Source organism: Nerophis lumbriciformis, linkage group LG26, assembly GCF_033978685.3.
Source record: "Nerophis lumbriciformis linkage group LG26, RoL_Nlum_v2.1, whole genome shotgun sequence".
Lineage (NCBI taxonomy): Eukaryota > Metazoa > Chordata > Actinopteri > Syngnathiformes > Syngnathidae > Nerophis > Nerophis lumbriciformis.
In genome coordinates, this window is record NC_084573.2 from 18,566,638 (window position 1) to 18,587,500 (window position 20,863).

A 20,863-nucleotide genomic window follows, 5' to 3' on the forward strand; every position below is an offset into this window, starting at 1 on the left:
GGGGAGATTATGTAATTTCACCTAATTGGGTTAAAAATATTTTTTGCACACAAGTAATTGTAATCCGTAAATAATGTGCCGTTGTTGAGTGTCTGTACTGTTTAGAGCTTGGCAGAGTAACCATGTTATACTCTCCCATATCAGTAGGTGGCAGCAGGTAGCTAATTGCTTTGTAGATGTCGGGAACAGGAGGCAGCGTGCAGGTAAAAAGGTATCTAATGCTTAAACCAAAAATAGACAAAAGGCGAGTGCCCCTAAGAAAAGGCATTGAAGCTTAGGCATGGTTTTGCAAAACGAAACTAAAACTGAATTGGCTGTAAAGTAAACAAAACACAAAATGCTGGACGACAGCAAAGACTTACAGCGTGTGGAGCAGATATGGCGTCCACAAAGTACATCCTGAATATGACATCACCATCGACAATGTCCCCACAAAGAAGAAAAGCGTCCGCACAACTTTAATAGTCTTGATTGCGAAAACAAAGCAGGTGTGGAGAATAGCGCTCAACAAAGACATGAAACTACAACAGGAAAATACCAACAAAAGAAGGAAAAAACACCAAAATAGGAGCGCAAGACAAGGACTAAAACATTGCACACAGAAAAACACCAAAAAATTCAAAATAATTCAAGGCGTGATGTGACAGGTCGTGACTGTAGACCTACTTTGAGACAAGAGCTATAGTGAGGCATGCTTGGTTATGGTTTAAATTCATATCAAACAATTGCGAGAACGGCTTTTTATTGTCGATATCGGCTACTGAATTTCATTTTTTTAATGATTTCTGCTTGTGGTGTGCCTCAGTATTTTTTCAATGAAAAAAATGTACCTTGGCTCAAAAAAGGTTGAAAAACACTGATGTAGTAGGCTAAAGATGATTAGACCGCACCATTTCTGATTCTCGGGTAGGTGTCAACAGGTCCTGTCACAACTTCCAATAGTCAAAAAGAGAAAATACATTCTTCTAACAAATGTGAGTATATGTTAGCATGCTACTTCCTGGTTCATTTAGTAGGTGCTAAAGACAACTAGACTGTACCATTTTGAGTTCTAGAGCAGTGGTTCTCAAATGGGGGTACGCGTACCCCTGGGGGTACTTGAAGGTATGCCAAGGGGTACGTGAGATTTTTTTTAAATGTTCTAAAAATAGCAACAATTCAAAAATCCTTTATAAATATATTTATTGAATAATACCTCAACAAAATATGAATGTAAGTTCATAAACTCACTGAAGCACAAGCTCAGGTTTATCACTAAAATGTCTGTCAAGAAGAACTGTGAAAAGAAATGCAACAATGCAATATTCAGTGTTGACAGCTAGATTTTTTGTGGACATGTTCCATAAATATTGATGTTAAAGATTTCTTTTTTTTGTGAAGAAATGTTTAGAATTAAGTTCATGAATCCAGATGGATCTTTATCACAATCCCTTAAAGAGGGCACTTTAAGTTGATGATTACGTCTATATGTAGAAATCTTTATTTATAATTTAATCACTTGTTTATTTTTCAACAAGTTTTTAGTTATTTGTATATCTTTTTTTCCAAATAGTTCAAGAAAGACAAATTATCATTATTTTGCACTGTTATACAATTTAATAAATCAGAAACTGATGACATAGTGCTGTATTTTACTTCTTTATCTCTTTTTTTCAACCAAAAATGCTTTGCTCTGATAAAGGGGTACTTGAATTAAAATAATGTTCACAGGGGGTACATCACTGAAAAAAGGTTGAGAACCACTGTTCTAGAGTACTGTCAAATGACCTTAAATCAGGGGTTGTCAAATGGTCAGTGAGAGAAAATACATTTTTGATCAGGCCCGCAAACAGGTTTTATCCGGCCCACGGGATGAGTTTGCTAAGTATAAAAATGTACCTGAAATTTTTGAATGAAATAAACAGCTGTTCTAAATATGTCCACTAGATGTCGCAATAGCAATTTTTTGTATCTTTGTAGATGATGCTACATATGTATAAAATAAACCACATGGTGTTAGTACAGTATCAGTCGAGGAAAATTGTCAAACTACATAAATAACATATTGTAATTTGATTTTGATATAATTTTTTTATCTCGATAGATTGAAAATTAACACCAATGAGTTGACTGATGAACATTATCACATAATTTATTCAGAAAATATAAATAACTACAAATGAAGATAGAATACTATTAACCGCAACATGTAAGTGTAAAAAAACCCAACAACATTATGATTTGTACATTTTCAGAATGTGCTTGTTCTATTTTTAAACAAAGAAAACAATCTGAAGTTGTCTTTATTTTTAAGTTATTGTGCCGTGATTTTAGCAGTCCGGCCCACTTGGAAGTAGATTTTTCTCCATGTGGCCCCTGATCTAAAATGAGTTTGACACCCCTGCCTTAAATGGTCAGTGAGAGAAAATAAATTTTTTGAACAAAAGTAAATGTTAGAAGACTACTTCCTGGTTCATGGATGTTGTTAAAGAACAAGAATAAACCATTTTGAAATCTAGCGTTGGGGAAGTGTTGTCACGACAAAATAACATAAAAACCGAACAAAAGTGCAAGAATTGTAAAATAAAGGAAAACACGTTGGTCTAAAAAAGGTGAAACATTCACAAAACATTGTTTATCTATCAGTTAGGAATGTAACGATAAACGGTACAATGATAAACTGCGGTAAACTCCTGACAATTAGGAGTACTGTTTTAAATACAATTTTTTGTAAAATCGTGATTGATAGCCACACTTTGATAAACCTGTGGCCGGTGACACAGCTCAAAAGGAAAGCAAGCTAGCGTTTGCTCACTAGCTAGCTTGAATGCTAACATGGAGGCAACACATTAACATCTCTCCCCATTAAGAAACGACATACCCCAATATAAAAACGTGTATAAACACATTACTGTCGAAGCAAATAAGATACTCAATTGTGCACATTGAACTTACAATCTGTGCTATTTTAGATTAGAGTTTTACATATACTCAAAGGAATAATGACAACAGGAGGTGAACTCGCATGAAGTCACATAAACCGAAATTAAACCGCCCAACACCCGTTTTATCTTTACAAAACGGAAAATAAAAAAATGTAAACCCTCAAATTAAAATAATAAGGCTTTTAAAGACAGCAGATCAATATTTAATGTTTATTCTGCCAAGAAAGTATATTGTGTCTATTCATTTTATACATGTTTTTATTCCCTTTGGGGTCGCGGGGGGCGCTGGAGCCTATCTCAGCTACAATCGGGCGGAAGGCGGTGTACACCCTGGACAAGTCGCCACCTCATCGCAGGGCCAACACAGATAGACAGACAACATTCACACTCCCATCCACACACTAGGGCCAATTTAGTGTTGCCAATCAACTTATCCCCAGGTGCATGTCTTTGGAAGTGGGAGGAAGCCGGAGTACCCGGAGGGAACCCACGCAGTCACGGGGAGAACATGCAAACTCCACACAGAAAGATCCCGAGCCCGGGATTGAACCCATGACTACTCAGGACCTTCGTATTGTGAGGCAGATGCACTAACCCCTCTTCCACCGTGAAGCCCGAGAACAAGATTGTACCATTTTGAAATCTAGCGTTGGAGAAGAATGTCGCGACAAAATAACACAAAAACCGAACAAAAGTGCAAAATTTGTAAAATAAAGGAAATTCCTGACAGTTAGTATTACTGTTTTAGATTAAATTGTTTCTAAAATTGTGATTAATAACCACACTTTGATAAGCCTATGGCCGGTGACACTGCTCGAAAGGAAAGCAAGCTAGCATTAGCTCGCTAGCTAGCTTGAATACTAACATGGAGACGAGACATTAACGTCTCTCCCCATTAAGAAACGACATACCCCAATATAAAAACGTGTATAAACACATAACTGTCGGAACAACTAAGATACTCAATTATGCACATTGAATTTACAAGCTGTGCTCTCTTAGATTAGAGAGTTTTACATATACTCAAACAAATAATGACAACAGGAAGTGAAGACACATAAACCGAAATTAAACCGATCTTTTTCATTTAAAAAACACTAAAACCTTTACAAAACGGAAGATAAACATATTTAAACCCTCAAATAAAAACATCAGAATACTATTTAATGTTTATTCTGCCAAGAAAGTATATTGTGTCTAGTTTATACATGTTTTTAAATAAAATTGGTTAAAATAATTCAGTGTGTGTATAAGTACTCTGAGCAAATTCAACAATACTGTCATAATAATGATAACCGTGACAAATAACCGTGTTAAGAAATGTTCATATTGTTACCTGATCAATATTGTATTAGATAGCAGGCTACTTCCTGCTCCATGGTGAACAGGACTGTGCCATTTTGGAATGTGATGCAGAGACAAGGGCTACATTGGGATCTAGACTTTAATAAAATAATAAATTATTCAAAGATAGGTGTCGAATTTGTTCACGTTCATTAGCAAGCTCTTCCTGGTGCACAGAGCATAACATACGAATGCAGTACAGTTCATGTATTCTGATTTTTAACAAAACTTACAGGGTTCTTAATCATTTGTGGAAATCTGCCCATCACCGTCAAGACAGTTAATAAGGTTAGCACATATTTATTACTTGTTTTTGTGATTATAAGTGAGCCATTTGGGTGAATCAACACTGTTAGAGAGTCAAAGGGAATCAAGTGAGGATTAGCATGTGAGGTCTGAAACACGCCGCATCAGCACGAGTCAGTCAGCAGCTGGTTTCCGTCGAGGTGTCATGGGGGTCATTAGGGCAACCATGATCACACACTCAATATTTTAACTACTTTTGCAAGTAAACTACAAACCCCATTTCCATATGAGTTGGGAAATTGTGTTAGATGTAAATATAAATGGAATACAATGATTTGCAAATCATTTTCAACCCATATTCAATTGAATGCACTACAAAGACAAGATATTTGATGTTCAAACTCATAAACTTTATTTTTTTTTGCAAATAATAATTAACTTATAATTTCATGGCTGCAACACGTGCCAACATAGTTGGGAAAGGGCATGTTCACCACTGTGTTACATGGCCTTTCCTTTTAACAACACTCAGTAAACGTTTGGGAACTGAGGAGACACATTTTTTAAGCTTCTCAGGTGGAATTCTTTCCCATTCTTGCTTGATGTACAGCTTAAGTTGTTCAACAGTCCGGGGGTCTCCGTTGTGGTATTTTAGGCTTCATAATGCGCCACACATTCTCATTGAGAGACAGGTCTGGACTACAGGCAGGCCAGTCTAGTACCCGCACTCTTTTACTATGAAGCCACGTTGATGTAACACGTGGCTTGGCATTGTCTTGCTGAAATAAGCAGGGGCGTCCATGGTAACGTTGCTTGGATGGCAACATATGTTGCTCCAAAACCTGTATGTACCTTTCAGCATTAATGGCGCCTTCACAGATGTGTAAGTTACCCATATCTTGGGCACTAATACACCCCCATACCATCACAGATGCTGGCTTTTCAACTTTGCGCCTATAACAATCCGGATGGTTCTTTTCCTCTTTGGTCCGAAGGACACGACGTCCACAGTTTCCAAAAACAATTTGAAATGTGGACTCGTCAGACCACAGAACACTTTTCCACTTTGTATCAGTCCATCTTAGATGAGCTCAGGTCCAGCGAAGCCGACGGCCTTTCTGGGTGTTGTTGATAAACGGTTTTTGCCTTGCATAGGAGAGTTTTAACTTGCACTTACAGATGTAGCGACCAACTGTAGTTACTGACAGTGGGTTTCTGAAGTGTTCCTGAGCCCATGTGGTGATATCCTTTACACACTGATGTCGCTTTACACACTGAGGGATCGAAGGTCACGGGCTTAGCTGCTTACGTGCAGTGATTTCTCCAGATTCTCTGAACCTTTTGATGATATTACGGACCATAGATGGTGAAATCCCTAAATTCCTTGCAATAGCTGCTTGAGAAAGGTTTTTCTTAAACTGTTCAACAATTTGCTCACGCATTTGTTGACAAAGTGGTGACCCTCGCCCCATCCTTGTTTGTGAATGACTGAGCATTTCATGGAATCTACTTTTATACCCAATTATGGCACCCACCTGTTCCCAATTTGCCTGTTCACCTGTGGGATGTTCCAAATAAGTGTTTGATGAGCATTCCTCAACTTTATCAGTATTTATTGCCACCTTTCCCAACTTCTTTGTCACGTGTTGCTGGCATCAAATTCTAAAGTTAAGGATTATTTGCAAAAAAAATTTTTTTTATCAGTTTGAACATCAAATATGTTGTCTTAGTAGCATATTCAACTGAATATGGGTTGAAAATGATTTGCAAATCATTGTATTCTGTTTATATTTATATCCAACACAATTTCCCAACTCATATGAAAACGGGGTTTGTACCAATTCAGAGAAATGCTGAAGTAGCAACATGTTGAATTGAGAAATGGTATTAAGGAATTCCTGGAATTTCGGGAAAACCGGGAATTTTTCCAGTTCAAAAAACAACTTTGTTTTTTGTCCTAATTAAAAGGAATGTTTTGACGGTGGAACGGTTGAAGTGGGTGAAAAATGTGGGAGGAGTAGTCGCCAGAAAAAAGGGTGGAAATAGGGCTTTGGAAAACCAGGAATTATGGAAAATCCTGGAATTTTTTTGAACTTGGAAAAAAAGTAGTTTGAATTTCCAGAATGGTGAAATGTGTTGAAGGTAGAATGGTTTGAATTGGTTGAAAAATGTGGAAATGGTGGAAGTTTGAAAAGTGGCCAATTAATTTTGAATGGGAAAAATGTCCTGGAAAACCTGGAATTCTGAGAAATCTGGGAATTTTTGGAATTTGTTAAGGGAAAGCCCGCTATTCCCGAATAGTCTGAACAGTTTGGAGTTGGAACGGTTTGAATCGGATGAAAAATGTGGGAGGTAGAGCGCACCAAGATCTGGAGAAGATGAAGAAGTTGTTGAATAATAAATAGATTGATTTTGGTGTAGAAAACCATATGTAAGCATTCACACAGTTAAGATATATTAATTAATTATTATAAGGTATATTAGATATAACACTAAGAACTATTTGCAGTGTCTCCTATAACACAAAAGCTAAGATGTTTTTTAAAATAGTTTAGCATATTGTAATGTACATTATGTTGGTTTTAGCATACTTAGTACAAAATATATCAAAGTGAGCCCCTTACATTCTTCCCTTTTTCAGTATAAGACCCTTGTTGAAAAAAGATTGGACACCCCAGGTTCAAATGATAATAATAATCGACACCATCTTCCAGTAATTTTTTATCTGTTGTTATGTTAAAGTGTAACCCCGACTTGCTTTATTGCTTACCCTCGAAACGGCAATTCTGCCTTCAAGCAAATGCCGTGTGGATTTATTTGGCTCCTGGTGTGGGATCAGAGCAGGACTTCCAATTGTAAATTCCCGGGAGAAGACATTAGGGAGGTCTCCCTGAGGAGACATAGCAGTGAAGTCAATCCAAGGGGTTGGAGGTTGTATCATGAAATAATAAACCTTAGTGTAAACAGTCAAGCTGGCTGCAGCTGATTAAGGATACTATCATGGGCAAAGATGAAACATTTTTTCTTTTTGCTATGATGTACTAGAATAAAGCAGGAAAACACCAAGTGACTGTCTTTTTAGAGCTTATTTATATGTCTATACTGTATATAGAGTATATTTTTCGATAGAAATGAGGAAGGTTAAGAATTTGACCAACCTCTAATATGTGGGGATTTCCAAACAAATGTTCCCATTAAAAATAAGAATAGCCCCTTCCAGTCTCAAACCATGGCTATATTAAAGGTGAACTGCACTTTTTTTTTAATTTTTTGCCTGCCGTTCACAACCATTATGAAAGTCATGAAGACGGATGTTTTTTTTTTATGCATTCTAAATATTAAATAAACGTAAATACAAGTCTGCTTACAGTGGAGCCAATGGGAGCTCCCCTATTCCGCTCACAATATCAGATTAATAACCATTCAAAACACGTCAACAATACTCAATTTCCATTTCGTTATTAACCAAGTATTGGTAAAATTGTTATTAAAGTGCTAACGCAGACAAACAATTTATAGGGACGATGTGCCGATCGAGTTGTGAGTTGCTTACTCGCTTCCCTGCTCCCTGTAAATTTATTGTAGATCATAAATCATGCCTCTCACCTGAAAAGTAGCTGGCCGAGGATATAATCCTACAAGTTGGGACACTTTGACAACCACTAATGATCTGCAACGACATGAAAAGCGCTTGTTACACTTTAAGTAGGTTGGATATATTTATTGAATATGATTAAAAACAAGAGTAAGATTACTAATTCATTGTTAATATTTGTTTAATGATTTGTTACCCAGATCATGTTTTGTTTTAGTTAAAGACTCTCTCAGTTCGGTTTCAGCACCCCTGGGTTTGTGTTTCTTGGTTGCCATGGGTGCTGATTATTTTCACCTACCTCTGATTTTTGTTCGGGACGCTCACCTGCTCCCAAGCACTAATCAGAGAGCTATTTATTCCTGCCTTTCGCCACACTCTGGCTGGCTGTTTTGTTTTCTGTTACGCTTGGGTGGGCGCATGGTTATTGTGCGGATCGTTTCTCCAAGATACAGACGGAACTCCGGAGGCAGCGTGCAGGTAGAACAATGATTTATTTTCATAAATCAGGCAAGAAAACAAGAATACCGGAAAAGTGCGCCCATTGCACGGGAAGCTATGGTAAACTTAGCACAGGAACAAGAATACGAATCATGGATAACAAACGTAATGTTGCATGAAGCAAACAAAACAGCCAGCCCGAGTGTGGTGAAAGGCAGGAATAATTAGCTCTCTGATAAGTGCCCGGGAGCATGTGAGCGTCCCGAACACTAATTAGAGGCAGGTGAAAATAATCAGCACCCATGGCAACCAAGAAACACAAACCCAGGGGTGCTGAAATGGAACTAAAGAGTCTTAGGACCTGTTTACATTAAGCTGGATAACTCCTTAAATGAATAATTATTTAGCCTAAGCCCTGTGTCAGCCACACTAAACCATCGTTTAAGGTTCCCCTCCTCAGATAATTTTTTACACGGGTAAGTGCGCCGTGTATTTCTTGAATCTCCGGCTCTTAGTTTTGTATGGACTCATCGATCGTTTACAAAATGAGTTCGGAGAGGAAGTGACGGCAGAAAGGCCGTGCCCCACACAGGAAGTGACGTCAGAACGCGCCACAACCAGCTTCATAACAAGCGGTATTGTAACGCGCGATTTTAGCTATTTCGGATACAACACGTACCGCGTGATTGCAGCTATTTCGGATACAACACATACCGCGTGATTGCAGCTATTTCGGATACAACACATACCGCGCGATTGCAGCTATTTCGGATACAACACATCTCAGACGGCAACATTGCAGTTGAGCGACGGTTTTGGATAAGGCCTGGAAGAACGTCAGCCTGGTGGGATATGTTTGTCAACGAGTGTGTTGTGCCACAGGAGCGGCAAGATAACTTTTGAATGTCCAGGTCAGCTGTGATTCTACTTAGCGAAAAACTTTGTCCATTTGTCGGAGGGGAGACAACGAGAATGCAGGCTCCCGTGAACGAGGGAGTACTACGAAAAACAGCGAATGCATTTGGACTTGCAAAGCAGACTATCAGTTATTGTTTGCGATGTATGTCGAGCGATTACTCAACGTCTAGTTGTGTACTCCATAACTATTGTGAAGACATGAAGTAGTTGCGGCCGTCAAGTACAACCGCCAATTTCAGCCTACAAGCACAGTGTCGTGGCCAGATATGTAGATCCGTAGATCGATTGTTGTAAAATGTTCCTTATCACATTGTTTACTTTCACACGTCCATTAAAGATATGATTAATGTATCAGGTGTGATTCACTACAATAGGGCTAGTCTAACAGCTGCTAATGGTGAGGCAAGCAAGGTTTATTGTTAAAAGAAATGTGGCAATAGGCTACATTGAAACACAGGGTAAAAATACACTTCCAGGTGAGACGCGCACATTATTTTTCGCGCATGCGTACTAGGTCGCGTTGCACCGGTGGATGGATGGGGTCTTAAACGGTGGCATTGTGTGTGTGTGTGTGTGTGGACAAGGATAAGGTTAGGTGGGATATAGCCTGGATAACCTTAGCTGGCTTAGTGTAGAAGGGGCCTTAAACTAAAACAAAACATGATTTGGGCAACAGATCATCACAATTGAGTGGGCCCATCTGTAGTGAAAAAGTTGGGCCCCGAGGTCAAAAGGGTTAAGCACCCCTTGTTTAGTGTTTTTCATACCTACCATTATTCTCTGCGTAATTTCAATGGATCACTTGACTATGTATGATTCGGGCTGACATTTTATTCGATCAATATTGCTATCGGCCAATACACATTTTGATATCGTAAGGGAGAAAGTTGTATCGGGAGCCCCCTACAAATAAGTTAACCACTGTTAATAGTAAATCAAAAAAACAATGTAAAACCCTCAGCCTTAACCTTTTTTATGACCTCTCATTGTGAGGTTAGTAATAAGAATAGTATGACCAGACATATTTGACAAAAACCGTCGAATGAAGCACAATGGGAACCGAAATAGCTCTTCCTTGTGGAACGGACTGCTGCCATAGGCTCCAGCACCTTCATCTATTCCTACATTGCCCTTTCTGTTACAGGAAAGGCACACACTCCTTACATCTCTAGTGTGTGTTTGTGCTATTTGTGTTAACTGACACGTGTGTGTGTGTGTGTGTGTGTGTGTGTGTGTGTGTGTGTGTGTGTGTGTGTGTGTGTGTGTGTGTGTGTGTGTGTGTGTGTGTGTGTGTGTGTGTGTGTGTGTGTGTGTGTGTTTCAGGACAAAGACATAGAAGGAGAGGAAGAGGAGGAGGAAGCTGTCACAGCAGTATCCAAGGTAAACAACGCACAACTTCACCACGAGCTGGACGTAACGCAGACACACTATCTATCCCCCAGTCTCGCAGTTTGTACTCAACTCACAATCTTCCCCGCCAGGATTTATCTTTTGCCACACTCGGGTGCACACAACATGGTCATGATGTCTGACTAAACAAAAGAGGCGATCTTATCTCACTGGAGAAACATTCATCAATCCGTTTTGTTTTTAACATCAAATCGGGGGTGTACAAACTTTGTCCACTAAGGGACAAAGGCATACAGGTGTCTTATCTTGGGGAATTGCTTTGTTTATCATTATTCTCCCGCCTGTACGTTGTGCGCATTTTAGAGGGAATTAACATGCATGGAAACTCACCAATTTTTGCAAGTGCGTCCGGTCCGGTGGAAAAATTTATATTATTGGGGTCCCAAACACTCTACCGCCCCCTTGAAAAGTATAAAAAATTAGCCTCTGCCACCAGTTTCACGTATCCTTAAAAAAATCGCTGGAGATGCCTATCATGACAAGATGCATGTTATAATCTGAAGAACCCATATTTGAAAACAAAGAGGAAAGTGGCATCTTGGTTTTCGTCAATCATTTTTAAGTACTTTAACAAACTCCTCCTAGGGACTTTGACCAAATGAACCGTGATTAAAATGGCAGCTACTAGACCAGACCGGGGCAAATTAAGGCCCGGGGGAATTAAGCTTGTAAATCTGGCCCACCAGACATTCCCCCAAATTTTTTTTAGATCTTTAAGATGGAAACTGTAGCTGCCATTATGATGTGCAGTGATGTTTTCAAACTACCGTAATTGAACTATACAAAGTATTTCAATGGTTGGAATCTGCGCTTTTGCATGATATACTAGTTACTATGGTAATCTAAGTCACAGCAGCTCAGACGAGGCACCAAGCAGTGTGGGTGGGGAGCGTTTCCACAGAGTGCTTCCAGAGTGGCCAGGGAGACAGACTAGGAAGGAGAATTTTACAACAAAGTTCTAAAGCTTAGTGATATATCAGATATACCAGATTGTAGGTGGGTTTATTTTTTACCCTTCGCGTTCATATTTCGCTGTGTTTGTTGCATTTTTGTTGCGTTTTTGCTTTATTGTAAAATATGTCAATCAAGAGGGGGCTGTGATGTTCATATGTTGTCAATATTCAGTATTTTATCGTTCGCAGTTATTATTGTAATTTCCACATTCTTTATTTTCATGTACATTCTAGGTGTCTCATTCAGTAAAAAAAAATAAAAAATCCATTCCGTTTTTTAAGGCGGTCTGTCATAACGTTTTTAGCTTTCAATCAGACGTTATTGTGAAGTTTTGTAATAATGGTCCTAAAAATAGGCCTCACCTGCCATCATGGAAAGAAAAAAAAATGTAAAAAGAAAAAAAAATTATTAAATTGTTATATGTATCCAGTGATTATACTATAAAGTTATTTTCCATTTAACTTCACCAGTTTTAGATTATTTTTATTCAAAATCGCTGAATTTTCACATTTGCCGTTCAAATGCTGAGAAGAGACGGTGCGGTGAACAGCAGCCAGTTGAGGCACGTCACTGCGTTGTGCCTCACCATGGATTGCGGACTCGGCTAACTGCTGGCCTGCTGTGCAGTGAGACCGTATTGCTATATGAATTATATTATACATTTCCATAGTTTAGTTAGCTGAGGTATATAATGTACAGTGTATTTTGTCAACAACTGTATGTGTGTAAAGTATTTCTTGTGCTGAGCGATCATAAAACTGCTGCGAAGACGCACTGGATGAGGCTCGCGTAACCCCGCCTCCTGGTGCCGGTTGAGGCACCTCCGCCGCAGACTGCACCCCCCGACGAGAGCGCCACACCCAAACCCTCCACGTGCAAGACCGAATCCACCCAAAAAAAGTCACTTAACAAGAAGCCAAAAAGTGCAAAAACAACAATGCTCGCGAGTCGCGCCGGAGGAGCCGTGAACGACTGGAGGGACACAACATTAGGTACACCTGCAGACTGCAGCACGGATTTCATATTTCATTCATTCACAACTCCTCCAACACGAACACCACTGTTCCCGCACTTATAAGTAAAGGTAAGACCATAATAACGTTTTTTTTATTAAATGTGCTTTTTTGTGTGCTACAGTTTGTATGTGTAAAGTTAAAGTTAAGTTAAAGCAGGGGCGTCACTAGCTTTTAAGGACAGGGGGGGCTTTGCCCTCAGGAGATGCACAGGATGCAAGCGAATGTTACGCACGAGCACAAAACTTCACAAACGGCTAACAAAGACTTAGAAATTATTCATTGTTATTATTATTATTTAAAAAAAATGCACGGGACAAAATGAAATGCTCCCCGGGACGATGGCTTTTAACCATATATTTTCTTTTTCTTTTTATGTATTTATTCATTTTACATTTTATTAAATGTCTTGGTTTTTCCTCCCTCTGAAAATCCTATTAAATGTTTAACAAGCCATCCTATAATAATAAAACAGCTATTAATGTAACAATACAATAAAACAAATATATTTAATGATATTTTTTTCTTATGTATATTACTTTATATAGATTCTACAAGAAACACAAAACTTAAAAAAAAAAAGATTTACAATTGCACACACAAGGTTTTGTGCAGCTTCACTCATTGTAAAGGAAAATAATGTGCTTCGTACACCTGCAGGACCGCAAGCAAGGTCGCAGAGAAAATGTGGACTGGAATTTGAGTGATGTGGGCATTTTCTATATGAACAAGTGGAATGGATTGGATACCGACACACGAAAGGGGCTCTCTACCTTACGCTACGAAATGAGGGGAAACTGAGTGAATAATAACAGGCTATATGATTATTTATTTGAACTCATATTTGGGCCACTTTATAATGAATATGTCGGCATTTATTTGTAAAAAAAAACACCAAATTATTTAGGGGGGCTTAAGAATATTTTAGGGGGGCTTGAGCCCCCCTAAAATATTCAATGAGTTAAAGTACCAATGATTGTCACACACACTAGGTGTGGTGAAATTTGTCCTCTGCATTTGACCCATCCCCTTGATCACCCCCTGGGATGTGAGGGGAGCAGTGGGCAGCAGCGGCGCCGCGCCCGGGAATAATTGTTGGTGATTTAACCCCCAATTCCAACCCTTGATGCTGAGTGCCAAGCAGGGAAGAATGCTAGTATGAGCTTTTAAACATAACCCATTAACTGCTGCCAATCAAATGGTGAATAAGATACTCTTTAGGGTTCATATGTTTGTAAATCTGACTGTGATGAAGTCACTGCCTCACCAGTCATGAACCTCACCGCACGTCACTGATATATATATATATATATATATATATATATATATATATATATATATATATATGTATATGTATGTATGTATGTATGCATGTGTATATATATATATATATAAAGTTAAAGTTAAAGTACCAATGATTGTCACACACACACTAGGTGTGGCGAGATTATTCTCTGCATTTGACCCATCACCCTTGATCACCCCCTGGGAGGTGAGGGGAGCAGTGGGCAGCAGCGGTGGCCGCGCCCGGGAATCATTTTGGTTATTTAACCCCCAATTCCAACCCTTGATGCTGAGTGCCAAGCAGGGAGGTAATGGGTCCCATTTTTATAGTCTTTGGTATGACTCGGCCGGGATTTGAACTCACAACCTACCGATCTCAGGGCGGACACTCTAACCACTAGGCCACTGAGTATATGTGTATGTATGTATGTATGTATGTGTATATATATATATATGTATGTATGTATGTATGTATGTATGTATGTATGTATGCATAGATAGATAGATATACTGGCCCCCAGACACATTTTTCTCTCTAGATTTGGCCCCTGAGTCAAAATAATTGCCCAGGCCTGTATTAGACAAATGGGCAATGATAAATTGCATCGGTATTTTGCCTACGTCATAAAATGTGGGTGTGGCATGGCGCCATACTTTGATCTGATGGTTTGTCACAACATTTTCAACATTTGTAACTCTGCTCCACAGTAACAGATCTTATTCATTATGGGTTTAAAAGATGATGATGCCACCTTGAAATTCTAGATGGGTCGGTACCCATTCGTAGTGGACGTAGCCTGTCAGAAAAAAAACTGCTCCTCGCCATTAACAATCAAACTGTCTTTACTTGACTTTAAAAGATCAGATCTCTTTAGAGACTGATATAAGGCTTTAAACGGGAACAGCATATTTTTTGGGGAATTTTGCCTATGGTTCACAATCATTATGACAGACAAGAACACATGTGTTTTTTTATGATTTTAAAAATAGTAAAAAAATGCTTGAAAGATGCGGCTAATGAGAGTCATCGTTGTAGCCTTCAAAGTCCTCTAAAGCAACGTTTTGTATAAACACAGCAAGTCTATATATAATGTAGAACAAACACGTTCATACCAATTTGTAATATGTTCAATATTTACCGTATTTTGATCATTTACTCCTTTCCGGGTCAAATGTGTATTCTTACTTCTGAAATCAAACAGATGAGTGTGTAGTAATCATGGCAGAATTGGTAACAAGACGACTAATGAGGATTCACAACCTTATATTTTTGAATCCGAATATACTGAGGATGAACTACTGGTTATCGAAGCAAGCACAAAGGAAGAGTGAGACGTTGGAGCAGACGGAAGCTGATAGATTAAAGTGAAAGCGACTCAGAAGCTGCAAATGTGGAATTTGGAGACAAGCTATTTCGACATAAATGCCATGCTTACCAAAAATCAACAGGAAACTTCCCCGGCCAGCTGGACCAGACGAACAACTGTCCATCGAGTGAGTCACTATAATACCGACCATGATACACGCAGCACGTCATGCGTGTTATTACAACTACAGTACATATGCTCTCTGGCTAGCTCAGCTGTGTACAAACAAAACATGAAATGTGGTCTGATACTTTACAAATACTGTAATATGATTGTTCATGTCAGTACAGATTAGTGTCATATCGAAGTGTTAAGCATTACAAATTAAAACGCGTTTCGTGCTGACGTAGAAGCTAGCTTATTTCTTGCCGTAGTTAACTTTTATGGCTAATACCAAAGCATGCTGATATGATACGATACGCTAGAAAAAGAGTTCCTCAATGTTTGCTCTTACTATAACAATGTTGATACAGTCTGATTATTATACAGGCTACAAAACGTAAATTAAGTATTGTTGACAGTTTTTGAATGCATTTTTAAAGTGATTTATAGGTAGAAATGATTGCTCCCATTAGCTGTATTGCTAGTTACCGAGAACGAGACGATTTTTACATGTTGGACTGCAAAAGAAAAGAAAAAAACGTTGTCTTCTTGTCTCTCATAATCATTGTGAACGATAGGCAAAATTCCAAAAAAAGAGCAGTTCCCCTTTAAGGATCATGACTAAGACGTTGGTAGGATAAAGTATTATTTTCATCTAATATTGGAATGTGCATAATAACAGCGACATGTGACATGCAGTACCATAAATGCTAGTAAAATCAGCTTTCTTTTTTTAATGCAGTCTGAATCGATTGACAAGTGTGCAGGGAATCTATAGCATGTTGATGAATTGTATTTTTTAACGTGTCTGAAGAAAAAAATAGCGGTGATCACTTCTAGATATATATTTAAATGTACATTTTAAAAATATAAATGATCATACTTTTCCAGAAAGTGGGGCGTGGTTTTATTGGCTAATTGGGAACGCTTCCAAAAACGAACATCTTGTAGACAAATTCAAAAAACGGGTTATAAATGTGACTCAGAAGCAAAATGTACACCAAAGCATATTCAATACATTTTATCTGCACAACAAGGAAGTGTTTTAAATGTAGATTAAAAAAAATCATCATAGGTCCACTTTAAAATCTGTAACCGGTTAAACTGTCTACGTATCAACTTGGTTTTGACATACAATAATATTCTGATGCGGGCCATGTTTCATTTGTTTTTTACGATATTAAGCGGGACGATAAAATATACAAAATAAAAAGTTGCAGGTTGCAAACGCCACAGTTTGGACACCTTCCTTTAAATTTTTACCTCCCCGAATATAGTCAAAATAAAGTAAACAAAAGCAATACTGTATGTGTACATTAGTCAAAGATCCCTTGGAGGGGACAGCTTGTCAATGATACTCCAGTCAAAGATTGTCTATCTTCTTAACTACTGCAAAAAAGCTAGTCAAAGATCCTATATGACAGGAGCGCACTGCTGTTCTTCAGGACCTACTTAGGGCTGCAGCTATCGATTATTTTAGTAATCGATTACTTTGTTTGATTAATGGAGTGATCGGATAAAACACGGTTCATACTCCCAATGCGTATTTTAGGGAAAATAGTTGAAATAAACGATTTTTCTGCTTGTCATAACTTGTATTACTTTTCTTCTCAATAATGCACATCATCAACATTGAAAATGCACTTTTAACATGTGTGCATTAATTAAAAAATAAAATAAAATAAACTACCACAAACCACACACTCGTGTGCCTTTTTGCAGCGGCCGTGCGGAAACTATCCATCCATCCATCCATCCATCCATCTTCTTCCGCTTATCCGAGGTCGGGTCGCGGGGGCAGCAGCCTAAGCAGGGAAGCCCAGACTTTCCTCTCCCCAGCCACTTCGTCCAGCTCCTCCCGGGGGATCCCGAGGCATTCCCAGGCCAGCCGGGAGACATAGTCTTCCCAACGTGTCCTGGGTCTTCCCCGTGGCCTCCTACCGGTTGGACGTGCCCTAAACACCTCCCGAGGGAGGCGTTCGGGTGGCATCCTGACGAGATGGCTTTACTTTGAGCTCCCCCCGGATGGCAGAGCTTCTCACCCTATCTCTAAGGGAGAGCCCCGCCACCCGGCGGAGGAAACTCATTTCGGCCGCCTGTACCGTGATCTTGTCCTTTCGGTCATAACCCAAAGCTCATGACCATAGGTGAGGATGGGAACGTAGATCGATCGGTAAATTGAGAGCTTTGCTTTCCGGCTCAGCTACTTCTTCACCACAACGGATCGATACAGTGTCCGCATTACTGAAGATGCCGCACCGATCCGCCTGTCGATCTCACGATCCACTTTTCCTTCACTCGTGAACAAGACTCCTAGGTACTTGAACTCCTCCACTTGGGGCAGGGTCTCCTCCCCAACCCGGAGATGGCGCTCCACCCTTTTCCGGGCGAGAACCATGGACTCGGACTTGGAGGTGCTGATTCTCATCCCAGTCGCTTCACACTCGGCTGTGAACCGATTCAGTGAGAGCTGAAGATCCTGGCCAGATAAAGCCATCAGGACCACATCATCTGCAAAAAGCAGAGACCTAATCCTGCAGCCACCAATCCAGATCCCCTCAACGCCTTGACTGCGCCTAGAAATTCTGTCCATAAAAGTTATGAACAGAATCGGTGACAAAGGGCAGCCTTGGCGGAGTCCAACCCTCACTGGAAACGTGTCCGACTTACTGCCGGCAATGCGGACCAAGCTCTGACACTGATCGTACAGGGAGCGGACAGCCACAATCAGACAGTCCGATACCCCATACTCTCTGAGCACTCCCCACAGGACCTCCCGAGGGACACGGTCAAATGCCTTCTCCAAGTCCACAAAGCACATGTAGACTGGTTGGGCAAACTCCCATGCACCCTCAAGGACCCTGCCGAGAGTATAGAGCTGGTCCACAGTTCCACGACCAGGACGAAAACCACACTGTTCCTCCTGAATCCGAGGTTTGACTATCCGGCGTAGCCTCCTCTCCAGTACACCTGAATAGACCTTACCGGGAAGGCTGAGGAGTGTGATCCCACGATAGTTGGAATACACCCTTTGGTTCCCCTTCATAAAAAGAGGAACCACCACCCCGGTCTGCCAATCCAGAGGTACCGCCCCCGATGTCCACGCGATGCTGCAGAGTCTTGTCAACCAAGACAGCCCCACAGCATCCAGAGCCCTAAGGAACCCCGGGCGGATCTCATCCACCCCCGGGGCCTTGCTACCGAGGAGCTTTTTAACTACCTCAGCAACCTCAGCCCCAGAAATAGAAGAGCCCACCACAGATTCCCCAGGCACTGCTTCCTCATAGGAAGACGTGTCGGTGGGATTGAGGAGGTCTTCGAAGTATTCCCTCCACCGATCCACAACATCCGCAGTCAAGGTCAGCAGAACACCATCCGCACCATACACGGTTTGACAGTGCACTGCTTCCCCTTCCTGAGGCGGCGGATGGTGGTCCAGAATGGCTTCGAAGCCGTCCGGAAGTCGTTTTCCATGGCTTCCCCGAACTCCTCCCATGTCCGAGTTTTTGCCTTTGCGACCGCTGAAGCCGCACACCGTTTGGCCTGTCGGTACCTGTCCGCTGCCTCCGGAGTCCTATGAGCCAAAAGAACCCGATAGGATTCTTTCTTCAGCTTGACGGCATCCCTCACCGCCGGTGTCCACCAACGGGTTCTAGGATTACCGCCACGACAGGCACCAACCACCTTGCGGCCACAGTTCCAATCAGCCGCCTCGACAATAGAGGTGCGGAACATGGTCCACTCGGACTCAATGTCCAGCACCTCCCTCGTGACATGTTCAAAGTTCTTCTGGAGGTGGGAATTGAAACTCTCTCTGACAGGAGACTCTGCCAGACATTCCCAGCAGACCCTCACATTGGGCCTGCCAGGTCTGTCCACCATCGCAGCCAACTCACCACCAGGTGGTGATCGGTAGAAAGCTCCGCCCCTCTCTTCACCCGAGTGTCCAAAACATGAGGCCGCAAATCCGATGACACAACTACAAAGTCGATCATGGAACTGCGGCCTAGGGTGTCCTGGTGCCAAGTGCACATATGGACACCCTTATGCTTGAACATGGTGTTTGTTATGGACAATCTGTGACGAGCACAAAAGTCCAATAACAAAACACCACTCGGGTTCAGATCCGGGCGGCCATTCTTCCCAATCACGCCTCTCCAGGTTTCACTGTCGTTGCCAACATGAGTGTTGAAGTCACCCAGTAGGACAAGGGAATCACCCGGGGGAGCACTTTCCAGTACTCCCTCGAGTGTATCCAAAAAGGGTGGGTACTCTGAACTGCTGTTTGGTGCGTAAGCACAAACAACAGTCAGGACCCGTCCCCCCCACCCGAAGGCGGAGGGAGGCTACCCTCTCGTCCACTGGGTTGAACTCCAACGTGCAGGCTTTGAGCCGGGGGGCAAAAAGAATTGCTACCCCAGCTCGTCGCCTCTCCCTGCGTGCAACGCCAGTGTGGAAGAGAGTCCAGCCCCTCTCGAGAGAACTGGTTCCAGAGCCCTTGCTGTGCGTCAAGGTGAGTCCGACTATATCCAGCCGGAACTTCTCTACCTCGCGCACTAGCTCAGGCTCCTTCCCCCCCAGGGAGGTGACGTTCCACGTCCCAAGAGCTAGCTTATGTAGCCGAGGATCGGACCGCCAAGTGCCCTGCATTCGGCTGCCGCCCAGCTCACAATGCACCCGACCTCTATGGCCCGTCCCATGAGTGGTGAGCCCATTGGAGGAGTGACCCACGTTGCCTATTCGGGCTGTGCCCGGCCGGGCCCCATGGGGACAGGCCCGGCCACCAGGCGCTCGCCATCGTGCCCCAACTCCGGGCCTGGCTCCAGAGGGGGGCCCCGGTGACCCGCGTCCGGGCGAGGGAAATCTGAGTCTTTGTTGTTTCATTCCCATAGAAGTCTTCGAGCTGCTCTTTGTCTGATCCCTCACCTAGGACCTGTTTGTCTTGGGAGACCCTACCAAAGGGGCATGAAAGCCCCCGGACAACATAGCTCCTAGGATCATTGGGACACGCAAACTCCTCTACCACGGTAAGGTGGCAGCTCAGAGAGGAGTGCGGACACTATGTCCTTGTATTTAATGAATTTTAATTGAATGCCAGGAACTTTAAATACAAGGACATCGCGGAAACTATGTCCTTGTATTTAAAGTTCCTGGCATTCCATGCAATCTTTATTTTATACATTATTTATAACATTTATTTATTAAACAATTAGTCGAAGGAACAAGATTTAAATTCAAGCATTTTTCTCATGAGCAATCATGCAAATA

General features: G+C 41.3%; 1 protein-coding gene across 1 annotated transcript in view; it reads left to right on the forward strand.

The window, feature by feature from the left end:
• Positions 1–20,863, forward strand: part of LOC133623853 (uncharacterized) — a 48,326-nt gene that overhangs the window by 3,204 nt on the left and 24,259 nt on the right. Inside the window, exon 2 of the mRNA XM_061987299.2 lies at positions 10,789–10,845. Coding sequence (XP_061843283.1) covers positions 10,789–10,845 — 57 coding nt within the window. The remainder of the gene's footprint in view (positions 1–10,788; positions 10,846–20,863) is intronic.